Source organism: Larimichthys crocea, chromosome XXIII (genome assembly GCF_000972845.2).
Source record: "Larimichthys crocea isolate SSNF chromosome XXIII, L_crocea_2.0, whole genome shotgun sequence".
NCBI classification, from domain to species: domain Eukaryota; kingdom Metazoa; phylum Chordata; class Actinopteri; family Sciaenidae; genus Larimichthys; species Larimichthys crocea.
This window is the reverse complement of record NC_040033.1, coordinates 12,868,853-12,889,302: the sequence shown is the minus strand read 5'-3', so window position 1 is coordinate 12,889,302 and position 20,450 is coordinate 12,868,853. Positions and strand designations below refer to the sequence as shown.

At 41.1% G+C, this 20,450-nt stretch overlaps 1 protein-coding gene across 5 annotated transcripts in view; it reads right to left on the bottom strand.

Moving 5' to 3' along the window:
• The window catches only part of mllt10 (MLLT10 histone lysine methyltransferase DOT1L cofactor), a 39,347-nt gene that overhangs the window by 10,986 nt on the left and 7,911 nt on the right, over nt 1–20,450 (bottom strand). For 4 of the 5 annotated variants that reach the window (XM_027274051.1, XM_027274052.1, XM_019268482.2 and 1 more), the window contains 9 exons: nt 19,817–19,926; nt 19,605–19,708; nt 19,136–19,229; nt 15,966–16,055; nt 10,854–10,949; nt 10,199–10,538; nt 9,187–9,396; nt 8,161–8,685; nt 2,697–2,857 (listed from right to left, as the gene is read on the bottom strand). In XM_027274051.1, coding sequence (XP_027129852.1) covers nt 2,697–2,857; nt 8,161–8,685; nt 9,187–9,396; nt 10,199–10,538; nt 10,854–10,949; nt 15,966–16,055; nt 19,136–19,229; nt 19,605–19,708; nt 19,817–19,926 — 1,730 coding nt within the window. The remainder of the gene's footprint in view (nt 1–2,696; nt 2,858–8,160; nt 8,686–9,186; nt 9,397–10,198; nt 10,539–10,853; nt 10,950–15,965; nt 16,056–19,135; nt 19,230–19,604; nt 19,709–19,816; nt 19,927–20,450) is intronic. The other variant, XM_027274053.1, reaches the window with a different exon arrangement.

The following is a 20,450-nucleotide window of genomic DNA, read 5'->3' as shown; positions in this document are numbered from 1 at the left end:
GTCACTGGAAGATGCTCCTCTGCAGTTTGTTTGGAAGTTTCAGGAATGCTTTCATTTCTGGTTAAGCTGGAAAGCATGAAGAGATTTTCAAAGTTACTAAAGAGTTATTAATTGATTTTTTTTTGTTAATTGATTAGATGGATTGGTTTAAGAGCTTAAAGAGAGTTCTGTTCAGTACAAGAAAAAATGTTTTAGGTAAACGAGCAGAAAAAAAAAATAAAGCTGATGTGTGTTCATGCAAATCCTGCATTTCTATCCCATCCATTAATTGTAAAGTCATTCGTAGCCATGTACTGAAATTTAGGGTGCACCCTGGGGGAAAAAACTAGAAAGCCATAATCGTCTATTACAAATTCATGGAAGTCGTTTGTCTAAAATAATCAAATCTGGAAATACATCTTGGAAATTCCCACCACTATTAAATGTTAAATTCGAAGCAAGAACCTGTACCCTCTCGTCTATTTTTCCCCCACCTCACTGAAATGACTTTCTTTCCAGACCCCCCTCTCCCTTTCCTCCTCCTCCTCCTCCCCTCAGTGCATAATCCTGCCCCTTTCCCATCAACATTCATTTTTCATTTTCATTCATTTTTCATTCAAAGTCTCTCTCGCACTCTCTTTCTCTGTCCTGGGCTGATAGCCAATAACAGTAGGCCAGGAGTCTGCTAGTGGACTGAAAATAGCAAATGGTCTCTGTCATTCACTCACCGACACACACACACACACACACTAACACTCACACAGTGAGGGAAGCCTGTTGTTGGCGTCCTTCTATAGTTGCGTAATTTCGGCAGCCTCGATTCAGAGTGTGTGCGCACGTGCTTGTGTGTGTGTGTGTGTCCCAGAAGCCGAGAGCCGTGCAAACCAACACACAAGTTTTCTTTTTTTTTTTAACAATCTGGAACGTCTGAAGGAAATTAAGTAGAAAAAAAAACAAACAAAGAAAACATTTCTTTCTCTATTTAAGTCTTCCTCACTCTGGCTTCCCTCTTTCTCCCTTTTTCTGTCTGTCTTTCACACACGCAGAAACACACACACGTGGAAACACACACAACTACAGCCCAAACTCATCTATACATGCTGCAAACAGGCGTGATATCCTGTGCTTCCCTGGGCCTCTCGTCCTCTATAATGTGTGCTGAACAGAGAGGAGCGGGGCAAGATGAAGGCCAGGCCAGCGACTCCCCCCCCCCATATATACACACACACACACACACTGCCCTGATCGCTCCCTCCCTCCATCTATCCCTCCATCCCTACTGTGGTGCTTGTCAGATGTCATTACATCACAGGACAACGGAGGGAGAAAAAGAGAAATGGATGGGGACAGAGAGAAGGACGAGGTCGAGGGTGAGAGAAAGTGTGTGTGAGAAAAAGAGAAAGAGAGGTGGTAAGTGGACACGGGAGAAAAATGGAGTTGGGTGGACAGAGACAGAGCGTGGTCTTTGGGGAGGTTTGAAAAGACGGGCACTGGGGTCAGTGATTGAAGATGAGTTTTTTTCTTTTTCTTTTTGGGAAACAGTGATTACTGACCTGATCAAAATGAGAGTCAATGCGTTCACTTTTCAATACGTGTATTTAACCAATGGGACGCAGCAGAAACTTTGAAGAAAAGCACAAAAATAGCTGGATTATGTCCGTATAATAATCAATTTTGATCCGGATAAATGTGCTAAACTGTTGCTTCAACATTCAGGGTTTAAATGGGGATACATTTAAAATAATAAAAAATAAATAAAAAATAAAAACAGATGGTTAAAATATCCAAACATTTTAAATAATTCCAAGATAGGAGGGACTTTCTTAAAATATGCAGCCTGGAATCTGAATCCACTTTCTGTCCTAATGCATAGTGAATGACCGCTTTTCCCAGCTTTGCCCGGAGGTGTATTTTTTCTCCTTTTTCTCCACATTAAGAGATGGAAATCATAATAGTGCGTTTGAATAAAAATAACACATGCCGAGTTGCTTCTTCCAAAAAATTCATTATATTGGACCCTGAATTTCTACTTTTTTTTTCACAAAGGAAAATCATGATTTTTTTTTCAGTATGTCCCTGTGTGTAATCTTTCTGATTACATCCATACACATTCTAGTACATTTACTATAGTAAAAATGCATCAGTGAATATTATAATACAGACTTTGTTCACCGAGGTCAATAGTTATTGTATTATGCTGAAGAGTCACTCATGTTTCAATGGAATGTTCAGTGACGAATACATTTAAAAAAAATATAATAACAACTTATTTGCTCTGAATAAACCAGAAAGACCCTCCACAGGTGCACCAAATAGAATCCGCTATAGAATAACCGAGCTGAGAAAATACAAGCCACACAAGGTCAGGACACACACACATTTCACACATAATTAACATGCAGTGGATTAATAATAGTGCTGAGAGATTGGGTGCGGAAGACGTTTAATTAGCGTGCTTTGGTTTATTTGTCTTCCCACAGTTTATCTGCACTTCAGCTCTACGGATGCGAGAGATGTGGGGGAATTGACAGATGTAGAGGGTGCTGAATGAAGAGAGAGGTGGGTGTGTGTTGGTGAAAGAAAGAAAGTAAGAAAGAAAGAAAGAAAGAAAGAAAGAAAGAAAGAAAGAAGGGCGTTTAATGAGCGTGTATTTTCATGTATGTGAGAGCGACGAGGGCATCGAGAGTTTCTGGCACAGGTTGCGTGCTCGGACTCACGTGTGTGGCGGCTGTGCTGGTTAGCGGTGCGGTGGCAGTGAATGGAGAGGGGGGCGCTAGTGAAGGCGTGGGCTGCTGTTGCTGTGACAACTCAGAGTTGGCCCCACCCACAGCGACAGCTCCTGTCCCCGACGATGACCCATCTGCACCAGAGAAAACACCTGTAGAGAAATCAGAGATGTCAAACGTTAATATTGTTACAGTCCTCTAAAAAATAATACAAAAACGCTATTGACGATTTTAGAGGAATGCTGATGATTATTACAGTGTGGAAAGCACAAATACAAATAATAAAATAAATGTTGTTCTCTCTATGAGTTCTGATTAATACAACCTGTGCTTTTCCTACTAGGACAAGTCAAAAAGTCACTGACATTGCAGCAGCTTTTCTTAAGATTATTATGTTTGGTAAATGCATTACATTTGCTACTGCTTCATCTAATATCCTTGTCAAGTTTAAGACATTTTAACTGAATAATGTGTGTTTTTTTTGTCCTTTTCACAATGATGTAACAGAAAAGCAAATAGCCAAAGAACAGAAATAGACAAATCGCTATACTAGAGCATGAATCATTTACAGAGATGATGAAACATCTAAAATTGAGTTTTAAACAAGGTGCAGCTCTGCTGACTTTAACCAATTTAATGCATGATTAATAAAATCAACAAATGTAATGCATGATTAAGTATGCAGGCTTGTCTCAGTGGTTGGTTTCTCTATGATCGTAAAAAGAAAAACCCTCCATCAATAACAATAAAGTTCAAACGTACAGAAACACACTGAGCTGGTGACTCAAAGTGTCAAAAATGTGACAACAAATCATTCACGTTAAGCTTTTATAAACTGTAACGGGAGGAGGATTAATCAGCACGTTTTCTCTCTTTATATGCATCATCACTTTCTTTGCGTTAATTCAGACAAAACACATTTTATTCAGCTTAATAAAAATCCATTTTCACACATCCATATGCATCGCTCTGTTCTCTTATCTCTTTGCTCTCTCTCTCCCTCTCTCCATCTCTCCCTCCACCCTCCTCTCACACACCCCAGCGCTCGCCCACTAACCAGGGATAAGCCCTGCCCCTGCCCCCCTTTGACCCCAGCAGAGGAGGGGGAGGGAGGGTTGGAGGGCCCCTCAGCCCCACAAAAGCCTGAATGGCTCAGGGCAGCGCACATTCACTGGGGGAACAAGAGATCTTTGTGCCAGGAGGGGAGGGGTGGAGGGAGAGAGAGAGAGAGGGAGAGAGGGAGCGAGATAGGAAGACTACATGGGCCTACATACTATTTATAACGCTTTGTAATATGCACCAGAAAAATTGATACCCAAAGCAGGGCTGCCATGACTCAGGGGGCATGAGCTCCTGCAAGATTCTTAGCAGCTGGATTAGAGGCCAAACCAACAGTTTACCAGAGTTTAGCTCATGCCACTGATGCAAAGAGTCGCGCACACAAAGAGGTGGTGTACAAACAGCCAGCAAGAGAAGAGAAATACAGGTTCATTCAAATTCATATTGACTTTATGATGTAAGAATACATGCTATATTTGAAAATGTCTCAAAATGTAATGCTGTTCATGAATCAGTCTGTGTATGCTGTATTTTAACGCTCCACGCACAATGCTTGAATTAAAACCAAATATGATGTCACATTTTCATCTACACTGCTAAATTAGACAACCAAACTGAACAGCTGCTTTAGCTTTTAATAAGCACACAGGAAATGATAGTCGATGTTGAAATGTTAAGGCTATTGATAAACAGATGTTTACTTTTTAAAATTGTTTTATACTTCTGTCATTCATTTTTTCAAATAATGTCATTTTTAGATGATGATCCTCAGATCTTAATTAAAAAACAGGAGTATGCGCACTTTGCATTAATAAAACTAATTTCAAATTAATTTAAAAAAAAAGAAAAATGTATATACACACACACAGAGCAGAACATGTTACATTTCATAATTACTGACCTTTTATTGTATGTGTTTCCCACTGTGGTGAGAACATTTCTATATAATATGACAAAGACTTTTATTTACGCGGGCAGATTCATATTTGATTACTGACTGAATTCAAACTTCCACTAGGATAACAAAAAACACAAAGACCAAAAACGTTTCCACACTAACACACACACCTGAGCTTGTAAAACTTATACCCTATCTGTGAGATCAATAACATTAAGTCCCTGAAGCACAACTGCTTCCATCGTCCGACCTTCCTGCTCCTTCTCCCTTCCTGCTCAGTACGTCTGTAAGCTTCAAAAATATCCACCTTGATTAGTTCAAGCTGGTATTATCTCCATAGGAAATCTATGTTGTCTATTTAGGGAGGGTTAAGTCCAATCTGAAAACCAAGTCATGGTATCATGCAATGTTATTTAACAGCTGAATCTGTGCTCTGACTAAGAATTTGCTACAAATTCAGGGTAGACATTTACATGTAAGTAGCATGGTGATGCTGAAAACTGGTGTCCTGTTGCTGTTTGTTAAAAAAGAAAAAAAACACAGCACAGACAGTCATTTAACCATGGTTTAAAAATGGAATGTGGAGACAAACACCGAACACCATCATGGCAACAGAAAGACATTTGTTATTCTGAGAATTTTCCACCACCAAAGACAAACAGAAATGTATTCAAACATCACGGCCATGTGTAGAAGGAGCAGAGCCACATCGAGGGCAGTCAGTGTGTGTGTGTGTGTGTGTGTGTGTGCATGTATCACAAAACATATGTAGGTTTGCCATAAAGTGATAAAGCCACATCAGTTGCAAAAACAACAGTTTGGCCAGACACCAAAATTCAAGTTAGTTCAACGGTAGAGAAAAAAATAAATTCAGGATTTAAATGAAGGAGCAACTATAAATATATATATTTTTTTTTTTACCTCATTCGGCATAATTTACTGATGACGAACACACATTTTCTAATGTACATCGGAGAACTCCCTGTTTGATTTTTTTTTTTTAACGCATTGTGTGTTAGAGGTTTTCTGCATAATACACGTGCGTGTGTGTGTGTGTGTGTGTGTTGCTTTTCTTCAGCTTCAATTAAACAGTCCCTGAAAATATTAAGCTTGCTCAACCAGAAAATATTCTAATTCTAAATCTAAAAATTAAATTGCATTAAGAACAAAAAAAAAATTCAAAGTGACCAAAAATCTTATATATATTTATCTCCAAATAATTTCTTCTGATGCAGAATTATATTTTACTGACATTTCATCTAGACACTTTAATAAGGCAATTAATAAGGATGTAAGGGAGAGATCTTACCAACCAGCTTAATTTGGTATTTAAATGAAATCCTGTTCACTGAATGTTTCCCTGGTTTTCACAACTTCCCCTCACATGTTTTGCAGTGCGACCAAGCTGCTGATAATTATGTTTTCACTGGGATAAGGAAAAAGCTGCTGAACAAATCTAAAAACACAAAATAAAAACCTCACATAAAAAAAAAAAGAAAATCAACACATGAATCAACAGAAAAAAGCATCTTAAGTTGTCTGGTCTTTTTTCTCATTCTTATATATCTGCACACCCCCACCGGCTTGAATAAATTCATCCAAACATCTTTCCTCCCCCACCGTGCTCTACCAGCTCATCCGTCCCATCAGTGACCCCCCTGCCGTCAAACATTAACCTAGCCAAAATTTAACCCCCTGCCTCTCCCCACCCTCCAACACATATCTATCAGGCTAACTATCTATCCATCAGCATGCTGGAGTCAGTAGACAGGATGGGGGAAATAAACGCCAAGGTCCTCCCCATTACTGCCCTGCATTAACCCTCAGCTAAATATTTACAGTAGTAAGAAGAACACGACTCTCAGACACACACACACACACACACACACACACATATAATGCACAGCCATACATAACCACCGCTGTTTCATTTCCCGTATGTTCTTTCACCAGCTGTGGTCAGAAACGCTGCCACTGCTGCAGGGAAAAGCACAAGCACCAAAAACTGAGATGGACGTGGAATCACAAACAAAATTATCCTCGACCACCACTGCTGCAAAAAATTATATTCAGAAGGCAAACAGCAGTCCTCCGGTTTAACTCACCGTCTCATGCTCAAAGCTACAAAAATATATAATATTCTCTAAAAGCATGACTGAATATAAATTTTTATGGACAGGCACAACTTGTACTTTAGCTATTAACAATAGATCTGACGGTTTGGCATGATGCAATCATTTTCTTAAAATGACTGTATTTAATGTTGTTTTAATAAAATGTAACGCGTTTCCTCTCAGCAACATAAAAATCTGTCAAATTACAATTAAGCCTATTAAACTGTGATACTATTATAATGATAAATACATTCATGAGATGGCTACACTCTGAAATAATATCTGCCAGAAGTTTAATTTAATACCTAGATTTCAAAATGTGTACCCCAGATCGAGACCACACCAAGCAACAAATGTTTTAATCAGAGTCGGTGTATTGGTGCGCTGCTTTTTCATACTTCAAGAATGGCAAAAAAAAAAAAAAAAAAAAAAAGAGTAAATATTACTACTTATTCATTGTACTCCAATCCATTCAACATGGCAATAAGCAGTTTATTATTTCTCATCTATATTTATCAGTGATTTTAAAGGTTGTGATCAAACATATGATCAGTATCTTGATCATCTGTTTTCTCTGTTTGCATTTTGACTTGCAAACACACCCACACACACCCATCAGCTGTACAAAGCATCAACAGGTGAGACGAGGATTTATGATGCAGGTAAGAGAGCAGCTGAGAGGCAGGAGAGAGAAACAAAAGGGTGATAATTCTGGAAGAAAGGGGAGACGTGGGATGTGTGAGCTGTACTGAGCCATTTCCATCTGCAGAGGGAAACACTAAAGCATAAAGACAGTTGCCAAGCAACAGAACACGATGAGAAAACAAAAAAACATACAGACCACTTCCACGTGTGTGAGCAAATAACACATAGACCTGCGCCCTGACGTACACACATGGACACAAGGAAAGCGATCGCAGAGGTGCGTCAGATCCATTCTATTTGTAATTGGTGATGTTAATGCTTCGCTGCACAGAGGCACAAACATTTTCTGTTTAAATCATCAGCATTTAGTTAGCGAGTGGTAAGAAAAGTCAGGAGCTGGACGTGAAGAACAAAAAAAAAAAAAAAAAAACACTTCAACAATGCCACTTCCTTTTTATTCATTTTGATGGCACTATGGTGAGCACGATGGGACACACCTTCTTTGTCTAACGGGACCTTATCATTTGTTAAACCTTGAACTAAACCAGCCTGTTGCCTCATTTTTGCTGCATTAACAATTGAATAATTTCTGGCTATTTGCTACAGTGGAAATGTGACGGTAATTCCAGAAATCCGAGACAGGACCCGAGAGAGTACGTCTCATTGGGAAAACTGAGCGTTCAACAGCTCTCGTGATTGTGTAACATTGTTGTGTTTTAATTTGCTATGTCGTTCTCACCTGGTCCAGTGGTTGCGGAGCCGCTGTTGCTTTGCAGACTCCCATTCCTGAGGAGTGCCGGGGACTTCTGATTCCCACCGCTGACACCCAGAACGCCCAACCCCCTTTCTCCTCCTCCTCCTCCTACTCCTCCACCACCACCACCACCTCCTCCTCCTCCTCCTCCCCCCACTCCAACTCCTAATCCACTGCTGGAAACTAAGCCTGGCCGGCCTGAGAGCGTCGAGGATGAAGAGGAGGACGGGGAGGCGGTGGAGGAGGCGGTGTTGGCCGTGGAGGAGGTGGGGAGAGTCAGGGAGGGAGCTGGCTCTGAAGGCTTCACATCCGTAGTGAAGCAAGGTCCAAATCTGTTTCGCCAGTTGCCCTTCTTTTTCTTCTTCACCCCATCTTCCCCTCCTCCTGCCGCTGCCGCAATCCCCGGGCCAGAGCTGGTGGGTTGGGGCCGTTTGTAGCCAGCGGACCCACCGAGGCTTGTCGTCTCGCTAGTTGTGTGACTGTGGGAATTCTCATACAGCTTCCCGCCCACTGAAATGATAAGAAAGCAGGACTGAATATTTAAGCATAAAGCCTGCGGTCTCTTGGCATTATGTTGGCCTGAGATCCATCGAAGAATTTAGTTTAAGAGGAAAGCACATCCTGCGTAATCAGTTCTCTTGTAAATTAGGGCCGCGACTAATGACTTCTTTCATTATTAATGAATCACCTACTCAATTAATCTATGAGTCGTTTGGTCTATAAAATGTGAGACTTTGAAAAAGGCTGACAACAATTTTGCAGAACATATGCTGACCTACCTGAATATGCAAAACTAAAAAATATTCTGTTTATTATCATAGAGGACTAAGAAAGCAAGCAAATGTTTATGTCAAACTCCTCATTTCCAGTTTGTTAGTTTGTTTTTTTCCCTTATATTTCATCTGGCAACTGTGTCATTAGTGTAATACTGAGGTCAAACCCAAACAACAAGCACAGGACTGTGTAAAATATATTTTAATGAAACTAAAAATGACCGTTGTCATTTGGTACCTGCAGAGGCCGTCGTAGCGGACATCAGAGAACCAAACAGTGTCGTAGTTCCCTCGGATGCTCCGCCCTCCGAACTAGGCTTCACAAGGCAGCTGCTGAAAGATGGCGGAGAGGAGAATGTAGTTCCACCCCCAGTACGATCGGAGAAGCTTAGGAAGTCGGAGGAGGAAGGAGCAGAGGGCGGTTTGCTGGCACTGGTCAACAGGAGGCCTGGGGGGAAGAAGAAATACAGGTGGAAAACAGAGACAATGAGAGAAAGACAGAAGTGGAGATAGACAGGAAAGACAAGTGAGATGAGGAAACAAGAGTGTGACTTAGAATTAGAGCAGGAGAAAATATCATTACAGCTGGAAAAGTTTCCAAATGACTTTCCCTTCCATCATAATGGGAGCAGCAGAAACAAGATAACCAAAATAAGCATTTTATCTGCTCTCCCGCTCACTATCTGCCGTACAGTCAGGCCTCCCTCATCATGTAGTCCTCCCATGTAGCAGACGGACTGCCTTGAAGGTGCACAAATGAATGGATACACTGAAATACACTATTTCCCTGCTGGACACGCACAAACAAACACACACCTGACAAGGGCTTCAAGGTTGTGATAGTACAAAACACAGGAGCTCAGTGTGAGCACCGACTCCTTTCAGGGTCCTGACCTCCCCACGTTTCTTTTTTTTCTGTGCGCGTCTGTTGGTCTTTCCTCAGACAGGGCCCCCGAGTACAGGAGCCAGAGGCCAGCCGAGACCAAACACAGTTATCACGGCCACACACAAAAGTCTGGCAAAAACCCAGAAAATGACACAGCACGCGTAAAAACACACAAAGCACACTCTTATTTGGGTTTTTTAATAGCATTGCTGTAATTGCAATTGTACCGCACTTGCAATTTTTTGGTGGGTGGGCAGAGCAGGAGCAGATGATTTGTCATGGCGTTTCCATTTTTCTAACTGTGGGGTTAATTCCCAGTTGCGGGTAAATTTACATACAGAACCATTTGCAGCCATCAATTCACCTTGGTGGAAAGGCCCAGTGGAAGCAGAGGCAGATGTGGAGGAGGTTGCCATAGTGACCACGGCGGAGGGGAGGGGTTTCCCTGAGGAGGTGAGAGACTTGCGGCCGCCCCTCTGTCCCACCGCATGACTTCCGCCGCTGTTCTTCTTGTTCTTTACCTCGGAGGCGGCCTTCCCAGTGTCTGCAGCCAAGCCGTCTTTGGAACTTCCGCCGGAGTGAGTGGACGACACTTCTTGAAAGTTGGCGGTGGTGAAACGGGCGGTGCCGTCATCCAGACGCTTCTGGGACGGCGCCGGCAGTGAGGTGACACCTCCCCCTGAGCTGCTGCTGTTGTTGTAGGTCTGGAAGAGGAAGGTAATAAGGGGAGGATGTACAATGAAAAATTATGGTTGAACGGAAAGGGAGGACAGGAACCACGAGAAGCACCGGAACAGGGAGAGAAAATTATCAAAACAACGTCGGTAGAGAAAGGGAGGACCAAAAATGGGAGAGAAAGGTCAGTGGGAGATCAGGATGTGTAAGCGATACAGACAAAGAGCAACAAAGGTTAATCAAGGTAAACTAAAAAAGAAATCGGCCACTCCTGTTGTAATATTTAACTAGCCCAGTCACAGTTCACCAAAACAAAAGAGTGAGGAGTGGAACAGTGTCCTCACCTTGTCTGGGACCATGATGTTTGGAAGGACGAGGGAGGGCGACATGTCCATTGTCTTCTTGTGTTTCGGTTTATGCCTGTCCCGCTCCTTGTGTTTCTGAGCATGGAGAATAGGGAAAAAAAGCAGAAACAGATGGGTGAGGCTGCTCAAGACATGACACAGGAAGGAGAGAAATAAAGACAGACACAGAGAGAAAAACAGACCTCCTACAGCCATTATTATATAGGACACTCCATTTCAGGAAAATACTGAATATGGAGACATACTGGACCACCGCAAGTGCTCTGTGGAAGATTAAAGCCAACGAGATGCCAAAGAATAAAACAAACTAAAAGAGTTATTAGGATATAAGCACAGAAGAGGGAGAATATGTGTGGCTGACAGAAACAGAGAGCATTGCATTTCAAAGGCTCAGTCTGAGATGAAAGCTTGGAGATCCACAAACACAAAGAGAGCGACGGAAGAGAGATAAAAAAAAAAAAGAGGGGGGCAGGAGGCAACAGGAATTCAGCATGCTGCAGTTTAGGGCAGAGTGTGTGTAAGTGCCTCACGCCAAAGCGCACAAGATCTTATCGTTTCATCCAATCATATCCTGCTTCTTGGACGATCACAGCTCAATTTACACCCTTGCTATCGCACGCACTGCCACCCTCCTCTCGCACCCCTGATGTGGCGACTGGGTGCCAGCGCATTTACACCTCTCATGCACTCCCCGCACCCTGACACCTTCCTGTGCGCGCTTACTAGTAAGACAGGTGCACGTACGCTCGCACTCACTCACATGGATACACATCCACACATCGACGAACTCTCGGTGAAAATATGCAGCAATCCTGAGAGACGACATGGGACTCGACATGCTTGTAATGTTCAGTGTCATGACAACTCTGAAACACCAGAAACCGCCCCTTCCCCCCATCTTCTACCCCCAGGGTCTCGTTGAGGAGTGATTGCATGGAGGATGGTGACAGTTTAGCCAGACTTCCTCTATGACTGGCAGTTAACAGACATCATCAGCCAAATCAGGAGATAGCAGCTCCACTGTAACCTCTCCGCGTGTTCGCTTCCGTTAATGCTAACGATCTGGGGTCTGTTTGTGGGTGTATTTCTGGGTATAACTCAGAACTAAGACTGGCAATTGTCTTCAGTTACATCTAAGTATATATACATACACATATACATACATAAGTATATATACATAATTATATCTATCTATCTATCTATCTATCTATCTATCTATCTATCTATAGATATAGATATATATATGAAAGCAGCAAAGGTTTTCTCTCTTTGCCTGATCAATCAGTTACACAATTATCACGATTACTGTTGGTTAATTTTTTGTAGGGCTGTCCCCAAATCACGATGTTCAGTTTACAGCGTGTTGTTGCTGCATTTGCGCAGATGCAGATCAAAGGTGCCGGGATTCCAATGACAGAACGTGAGTCGACTCGGGGTCTTCTCGTCTGATGAATCATCGACTTTTAAAAAGGAGCAGCCTTAAGTTCGACTTATCAGCTAACTGTTTAGGACTGCTGTAGACAATAGTGCCTACCTTGCAAAATGGCTACACAAATCAGATAATGAAAGAGACACACAGGATAAGACTGAATTACTTTACTAAGTGAGAAGGGCAAACTTTAACATGATACTGGAGAAAAGGAGAGTGAGACAGAGACAGAGTAAAGTCTTTGGGATTCCCTTGTTGTTTTTCATTAACATTCCAGAGGAAGGTGTTGATGGACAGAGGCTGAGCTGAGAGGGTCGGATAACACACACACACACACACACACACACACACACACACACACACACACACACACACACACACACAACTGGGCGTGGGAAACAAAACACACACACAATGTAACCCTGACACACCCTTATCAATCAGGTCAATTGATTATACAGGCAGTGACAAAGCCTTTCAACGTGTCCTTTCCCCTCTTTCTCTGTTGCTGACCATTAGCAGCCTGATCATTTGACATGTCCGAGTGCTCTTTGAGACTGTGTGGGGTAAATGTAAGTGGTGGCAGAAGATGAGGGCCGCCTCTATTTATCTGCAAACTGTTTTTAGAGACAAATACTAACTTCTTTCATCTTTTGGTACACATAAATATCTTGATTTTTTCATTTGATCACTAAAACTAAATGTATTAAATTTAAATTATTTTCATTATTATTCCATCTGCAATTGGTTTATCTATTGATTCAGCCAAGTCCAAAAAGTATTATCGAACAAAACATTTGAGAGGCTCAAAGATGATAACATTTTTAGCCTAACTATAACTTTAAAAAACTGTTAATCATTTCATGACAAAATTATATGAAACTTATTTTTAAATGGCACAATGTTTCCTAATCTTCATAGACAAGAAATATAAACTATTGAAACCTAGATTTATTATCTAACAAATAAAAAAAAGGTATCAATGAGCCTGTTAATATAATATAAGATGCATTCTTAAATGCTTTACAAGTCAACAAACTGCCCTCAGGAGGAAGATGAGAGGGTGCAGACACAGAGGAGTGCGGAGAGGCGAGGGAAGACGGGGGTGGGGGGGTGAAAACGGAGGAACAGGAAGTAAGGGGGAAAATAATCCACCCTGGCCTGGCAGGAATTCCCCTGTGCTGTTTCCTGCAGGATTTCTGACCAGCCATTGTGTGTGTGTGTGTGTGTGTGTGTGTGTGTGTGCATTTCCTGCAGGCCTTTTCTAAGCGGCCAGTGTGGGGGATCTTTTAAACCCTGCTGTAGTTTGACTGCAGGGTCTAACATGAGGTGTGTATACATCTGAGCCTCCCGACCGCATAATAAATGCATGTGTGGAAACACACACACACCTCAGCCTACTGATCTCTGACCCTGGAATGGAGGGAGAGAGGGAGAGAGGGAGAGAGAGAGAGAGAGAGAGAGAGGTAGAGGGAGAGAGAGAGACAGAGACAGAGACAGAGAGAGAGAGAGAGAGAGAGAGAGACAGAGATGGGGGTACTCTAACTGATGCAAATAAGGTAGTATTAACAAAAGCCAGGGCAAACACACGCGCACACACACACACACACTCTGAAGCTGGCATTGTTTCACACTAGACAGATAAAATATCACGCAACATGCTAAATGTTCAATTTTGATTCCACTAAGTACTTTCTTAATGAACAATATGAAAAATCCATTATCTTCATTCATGCTTTAAAAAAACAAAACAATGAACTACAACTGAAAAAGGTGGAATTCAAAGGATCTTTTTGGCGCTGCATCATTAAAAAAATCTCTGCTGATCTGTCTGCATAAACACAGGTTTGAAAATAAACGCAACATCTCATTACAACGTGAGCATTTCATTCAGCGGCAGTGGGGTAATTATTTGTTACAGCATTCAGGTGACAAAGAAAAGCTTAATGGAGGAGCTGACTTCCTCTGATTTCAGAACGGTGGAGCTGACTGCACGGCTGAGAGACACTTTCAAAATGCATCCATTCATCCTGACTTCCTCAATCTTCATATTCAGAAATAAACACTACTTTCATTGTTTATTATCAGAACTGTTATTTTTAACCTCATAATAATAAACAAATAAAATCATTGAGCAGAAAACAGTCAGCTAATATGCCGGCAGTGTAGAATTATGACGTTTTCACAGTTGGTTTGTATTGTCCATTTAAAGCATCCCTCACAAATTTAAATGGTCTTACCAGTGCACTTTGAATGCACTGTGCTGATGCATTACGTAGGAAAGAATAAATATCAGGGACAGATACAGAGTATTTTTAGATCACTGAGCAAATGACTTGACTGATCACTTGATCATTTAATACAATCTTATTTTTGTCAGATAGATACTGTTGTGTTATGATTCATATTTATTAAACAACTGAGTCCTTTCCTTGTTTCTGACTTAGTTTGGACCCAGTGTCCATTCACCAAAATATTTCCACACAGACATATATGCCCGCCTCACAAGTCTGAGTCTGTTAGATACTTGTCCTTGCTTGTTCTATCTAATGAGCCTCCTTCGTTTGCTGCAATGCACTGTGCTTTGCTATAAGAGCTTAATAAAGCAGGCTTCACACAGCAACCTCAATATTTGGATTCTGTAAACTCGAGACTCAGAGAAAAGAGTGAGGATGGACACATTTTTAAAGTGCTGTCCAATGTTTGGTGGGGAGAAACAATGACAGTGAACAGAAAACTCTACACTCCCTCTCAACAGATCAATTGTAAATTCAGTACATTATAGTGGGTTCAATATGTCTACCTACCCAGTATACCACCTATACTTCATGGCTACTTTAACATGCTGCTTTACGGGAACTATAGGTTTAATTCGACTTCAACTGTCGCTGTCCTCTGTTCTGACAAGGACTCGGTGAACATGACAAAAAACAAAAAGTGGAACAGATGACTGGACATCTCCTGTAAATTCAGATTTTTGCAGCCTGTGATTACACGTTCTGCTAACAGCTATGACTGATTAAGTCACACTAATGTAGCATTCATTAGAGGCTGCAATCTCTTGTGTGTGTGCGTGTGTGTGTGTAAGTGAATGTGGGCTGCATTCATACTAGCATCAAATCTAAAAAGAACTTTTCTGACATTAAAAGGTCTTGTTTAGTAAAACTGAAGGACACGTTGCTGTGTTTTGAGCTCCCAACTACAAAGATAGTGCACTCAAAGCAATAACAATTAAAATATTAATTAAAATGCAGTGATGTTCAAGAGCTAAGATAGACATTTGTTGGTGATTTGGTTAACTGACAACATTTAATATATAATCAGCACAAAGAGAAACATGTCAAGAAGATTTTTGGAAACATGAGTTTTCAACAGTTTAAAAAAAAACACACACCTCCTTATCCCGTTTAATTGTTAATTTAAAACAAAAATGTCTTTTGAGAGTCTTACTAACATATTCACAGACTCCATTAATGCTCATTATAGAGTCATTATAACCCCATTATAGGAGTCACTGAAAATTATTGGCGATCAATGGTTTTACTGCGTATTTGCCTGTCTCTGCACAGTGTGAGCATGTAACAGTGCGGGCGTATGTTTCTGATGGAGTCACAGTCGTGGGTTGAAGGCATAGAGAGGGTAAGATCTGAGGGCTGTCTTACCTTCTTGTCCTCGTCTGGGGGTCTATCCATACACTGAGTGGAAGAGTCACTTAAGCTTTGAGACCTACTACCACGGCCCCTGCTCCTTCGCTAAAAAGGTAAAGAGGAACTCCAAGTTACTGGATGAAGTCCAAAGGAGAAAAAAAAGGCTAAAATGAGACTAAAAAAAAAAAGATATAAAAAATAAAGAAAACTTATACTAAAAAAAAAGGCTGACTGAACTCAAAGATAACTCAAAACTCAAAAACAGGCAAAAACATTGTCACGAGAATTGGTTAAAAGAGTAAGCTTACTGGTCACTATTAGAAAAAAAAATGCATGTTGGCAGCAGGAATTTAAAACAAAAATGCATTTTACCTCAGGATTGAGGGCATCAGTAAAAACCCACATCACCATAAGTTTTATTGTTGTTTTAAAGCTCCTTTGCCAAAACTAGAATCTAAGGAGGCATCATGGGACACTTATGAGGGGTCTTGGTTATCGATCTCAGCCCAAGCCAGCTTGCTCTTGCCCATAGTATCCGTTGCTATGGTGATAAACAACTACATCCTCAAATTACAGACATGTTACCTCCAGGCATAGATCAAGGCTCGTATTTATCCAGTCTCTATTCAAAAGTACACATCTATGACCAGAGACTCTTCTTCTCTCTCTCAGAGGCAACCTGGTGCACCACAATCCTCTTCTGGCCCTCACATGCAGCTCATTGTCTGAGTCACATGGCAATCTCTTCCCTTTAAAAGTCTAAATCTGGATAACACGTACTTGTGGTTCACTGGAGTTCAGAATTTATTGCTCGTACTGAACAACATTAAAAACTTCTTCCTAAACACTAGCTTATCGTTCAACCTTCGAGCCTAAAACAGGAAAATGTTGCTCCAAATTGCCAAATAAGAAGGAGAATTAACTTGTACAACTCAATCTTGCCTATTGTTTGCTTTTTCATGATAGATTTTCAGCTTTGTTGCACTTTCAGTTCAATGAATACAACTTCAAGATTAGCTGCTTTGGAAGATAATTGTAAAGGTAAAGCTGATGCATCAATGAATGCCTTTACACCCAAAAAATGCGGGGCAATTATTTATGCGCAGTCTTGATGACATATCAAGCCAAGGAGAAATTTCATTGTAGTCCAGACTAAACAAGGATAATCCAAGTTTGAAATTAGATTTGGCTACTGACTGAGTCCAGTCAAATATCATATGATGCTAACATGCCGTAAACATCCATGAAGTGGTATTTTATGAAACCCACTCTGCTAACAACATTGCTTTCTTCATCATTGATTCCCTCTCGTACATTCCTGTCATCCATACAATCCCAGCTTAATGACATTATGCCCCAGCATCCAAAGCCATTCATACACGATCAATATAACAGCACGAGTCTTTCCATCAGCGTTTGTTAACGTTATGAAATGTCATCTGTCTGTGTGTGTGTGTGTGTGTGTGTGTGTGTGTGTGTGTGTGTGTGAAGACACTACAAAGCCTGTCCTGTGTTTCTGTCCTACCACTGTTCCAGAAATCCTAATAACCAAGTCATGCTCCCGTTTTTCATATTTGCGTCCCTTCTAACACAAAGACTGTACATGCATGTGCACACTTTGCGATAGGTTAACTATTGGAGAGGTGGAACGACATCTGGAACACAACAGGACGTCTCTTCAGTGAATGTATGCGCTGAAAACACATTTCCTCTGCATATCCAGTTGTTGGATGTGTGTGTTGATAAGCCTATCCTTTTCATTCTCCCCCTTGTCTGATTGAATTCTGGTCGATAATGGCTGGCTATTCACCATCAGTCTTGCATTACTCTTGTTGCATAGACAGAGAAAAACAGTCAAAAGATGAAGTAAGACTGCAATCATGGACAAGAGTCCAGTCATCTGTCACTTAGGAAAGTGCTGATTGTATGTCAAAAATGTTTATGTTCTTTTAAATCATATTAATAAAATCTGCTTTTTATTCCTATACGGTACTATTTAGAAAAAGCTTCTCTAACAGCACTAAACTGGAACTGCCTATTTTTATAGGAACCATGTGTCCAATTTAAGCAAAGCAGCACAAAAGCTACTGCTACACCTGGGGACCAAATAACAACTGACAGGACACATCAGTGGAAAACCTACGAAATAAATCACTAAAATACATAAATAATTATTACGTTTTACTATCCTTGTTTGACCTTACAGTGAAAACCAGGCTAAAAAAAAAAGGAACTCATCCAACACCTGCAAACCCATCGATGGGCCACTGTTAGAGAGATTAGAGGGATCAAGAAGGGAAGAGTAGATGGAAAGGGGTAGTTTGAGGGTAAAGGACAGGTGGCAAGCAGTGGGGGGATGGATTCACTGGTCCAGTGAAAGAGGAAGGAAATATAGGGGGAGAAAGATAGATGGAGGCGAAGGGAGCATAGGCCAACAGAGACCGGAAGAGGGACAGGCATGAAAGAAAAACCAATAACGCAGGAAAGGATGAAAAAAAAGATGGGGAGGTGGAGGAGAGCAGTACTGAGGCACAGTACTGAGGCGAAGGGCAAGGATGAGAAGAGCTAAGGGAGGTAGAAACTGAAGAAGATGGGCGAAATGATGTTGGGTCATCTCTCAGTGGCAGCAGAGAAGTGCAAAGTCATTCAGAGGATGTATTTCACACCGTGCTACAGGTAAGCCAACATGTGTGTTTTATGTCTACATAGTCACCCGTGGTTGCAGTTAGTGGCACATAAAACACATAAAACCTGATCCAGATTGTTAAGAGACACGCAACTTACAAGACACACTCATGCATATACATACAATCATATGTAACAAACACTGTGGTTTCATATTTAAATGAAACTGAGATCAATGCTCACTTCTTGGGGAAAGATACTGTGTGAATGAGTCTTGTCATGTATGGTACACAAATGTTACTTTTATACTATCAAATCATACACAAGCTTCCTCTTTGGTACAGTGAATAATTGATCATCTTAAACTTAATACTAAATCAAAATACAAAAATAAATAATTAAATAAAAAAATATAAAATAATCTGTCCTCAGATGTGCAGAAATAAGTTTAGGCTACAAATATATATTTTTTTCCAGTTGAGGAGAATGACACACTGTCTACTGATGTGTGAAGTTTTGATTATTTTGAGTATCAAAAGCAAACATGAGGGGACACTTACCAATTTGCTGTGGTGGTATTTGCAATATCCACAGTACTTGACATTGTCTGCGTCCGATCCTTGCTCCTCACATAACAACCCCGCAAACTGGGCGCTGCGGCACGGTGTGGCGAGAAGGACATTAAAGGGATATGACAAAGAGAAAACTCTTCAACATTTATTCATTATACGTTGTAGTACTATTGCTGTATATGAACCAAACAGAGAAAGACCAGGCTATTCACAGAAAACTCATGTCGGCAGTCTGAAGTCATGTGAAAGAAATTATCCTCCATAAATTATATTTTCCGCTCTAACCAGCGTAATACATAAAATATCTTCATATCCAGGCTATCTCAGAGGTTTTACTATAACAATACTCAACAGTATATCAAATGTGCACATCGTTACTTGAGCTTGAGTGGAAAAACCGAAGAAACAATCTGCTTCTTTGTCTTTATGAGGTTAATGTGACGTGAATGGGTCTCACCATGTGACATGGAAGGCCTGCCTGCAGCCATGTTTGTTGCAGGTCATACAGGCTCCAGTGGCTGCTTTACTCTCTCTGCCCTGGTCCTCGCAAATATAACATGTCTGACACACACACACACACACACACACACACACACACACACACAGAGTTAATTACACTGCATGTGGGATTTTGTGACATATCTAAACGCACAGATTAAGTTTTATTACCTTGTTGTAGCGCTCATGTGGCACAGACTGGAGTACTATGGGCTCCATAGTCGAGACGTTGGCGAATTCTACCTCAGGTATGTAAAGGGCACAAACTACATGGGCCCAGCCTGCAAATACACGCAGAGAACAAATCAGCTTCCGCACACATAAGACAGCAAAAGGCAGTTTGTTACAAACTTTCAGAGGTTTCATGAAGATTTATAAAACATCTGCTTAGCACTTTAAGAGTAATAAAAAAAAAGTGTGCAGAATTTATGTTTTGATATCCACTGGTTTGATTTGTTGGCTGTGAGTTTTATCAATGTGGCAAAACTCCATCCGTCACAGAATTTTATCAGCTCTCGTCTGCACATTCTTCAAAGTTGTAACTCATTGGACAGACTCCACAAAATGTGACGCCTATGCATTGACTATACTACGCTTGTGTTTGGTCCGGTTTATTTGAGTTGGTGGGAACATTGTTGTTTCAACTCTGGCGCCTGGATCAAACAATCAAACAGAGGCAGCCAACGCCAGTCCCCCTTCTCACTTATCATGTCGCACTATGTGATTCATTATCTCCCCTGACTCTATCTGCACAGTGTCAATGTCCAGTACAGCTTTGATGAATGCTCATGTTCAAGTATTTCCT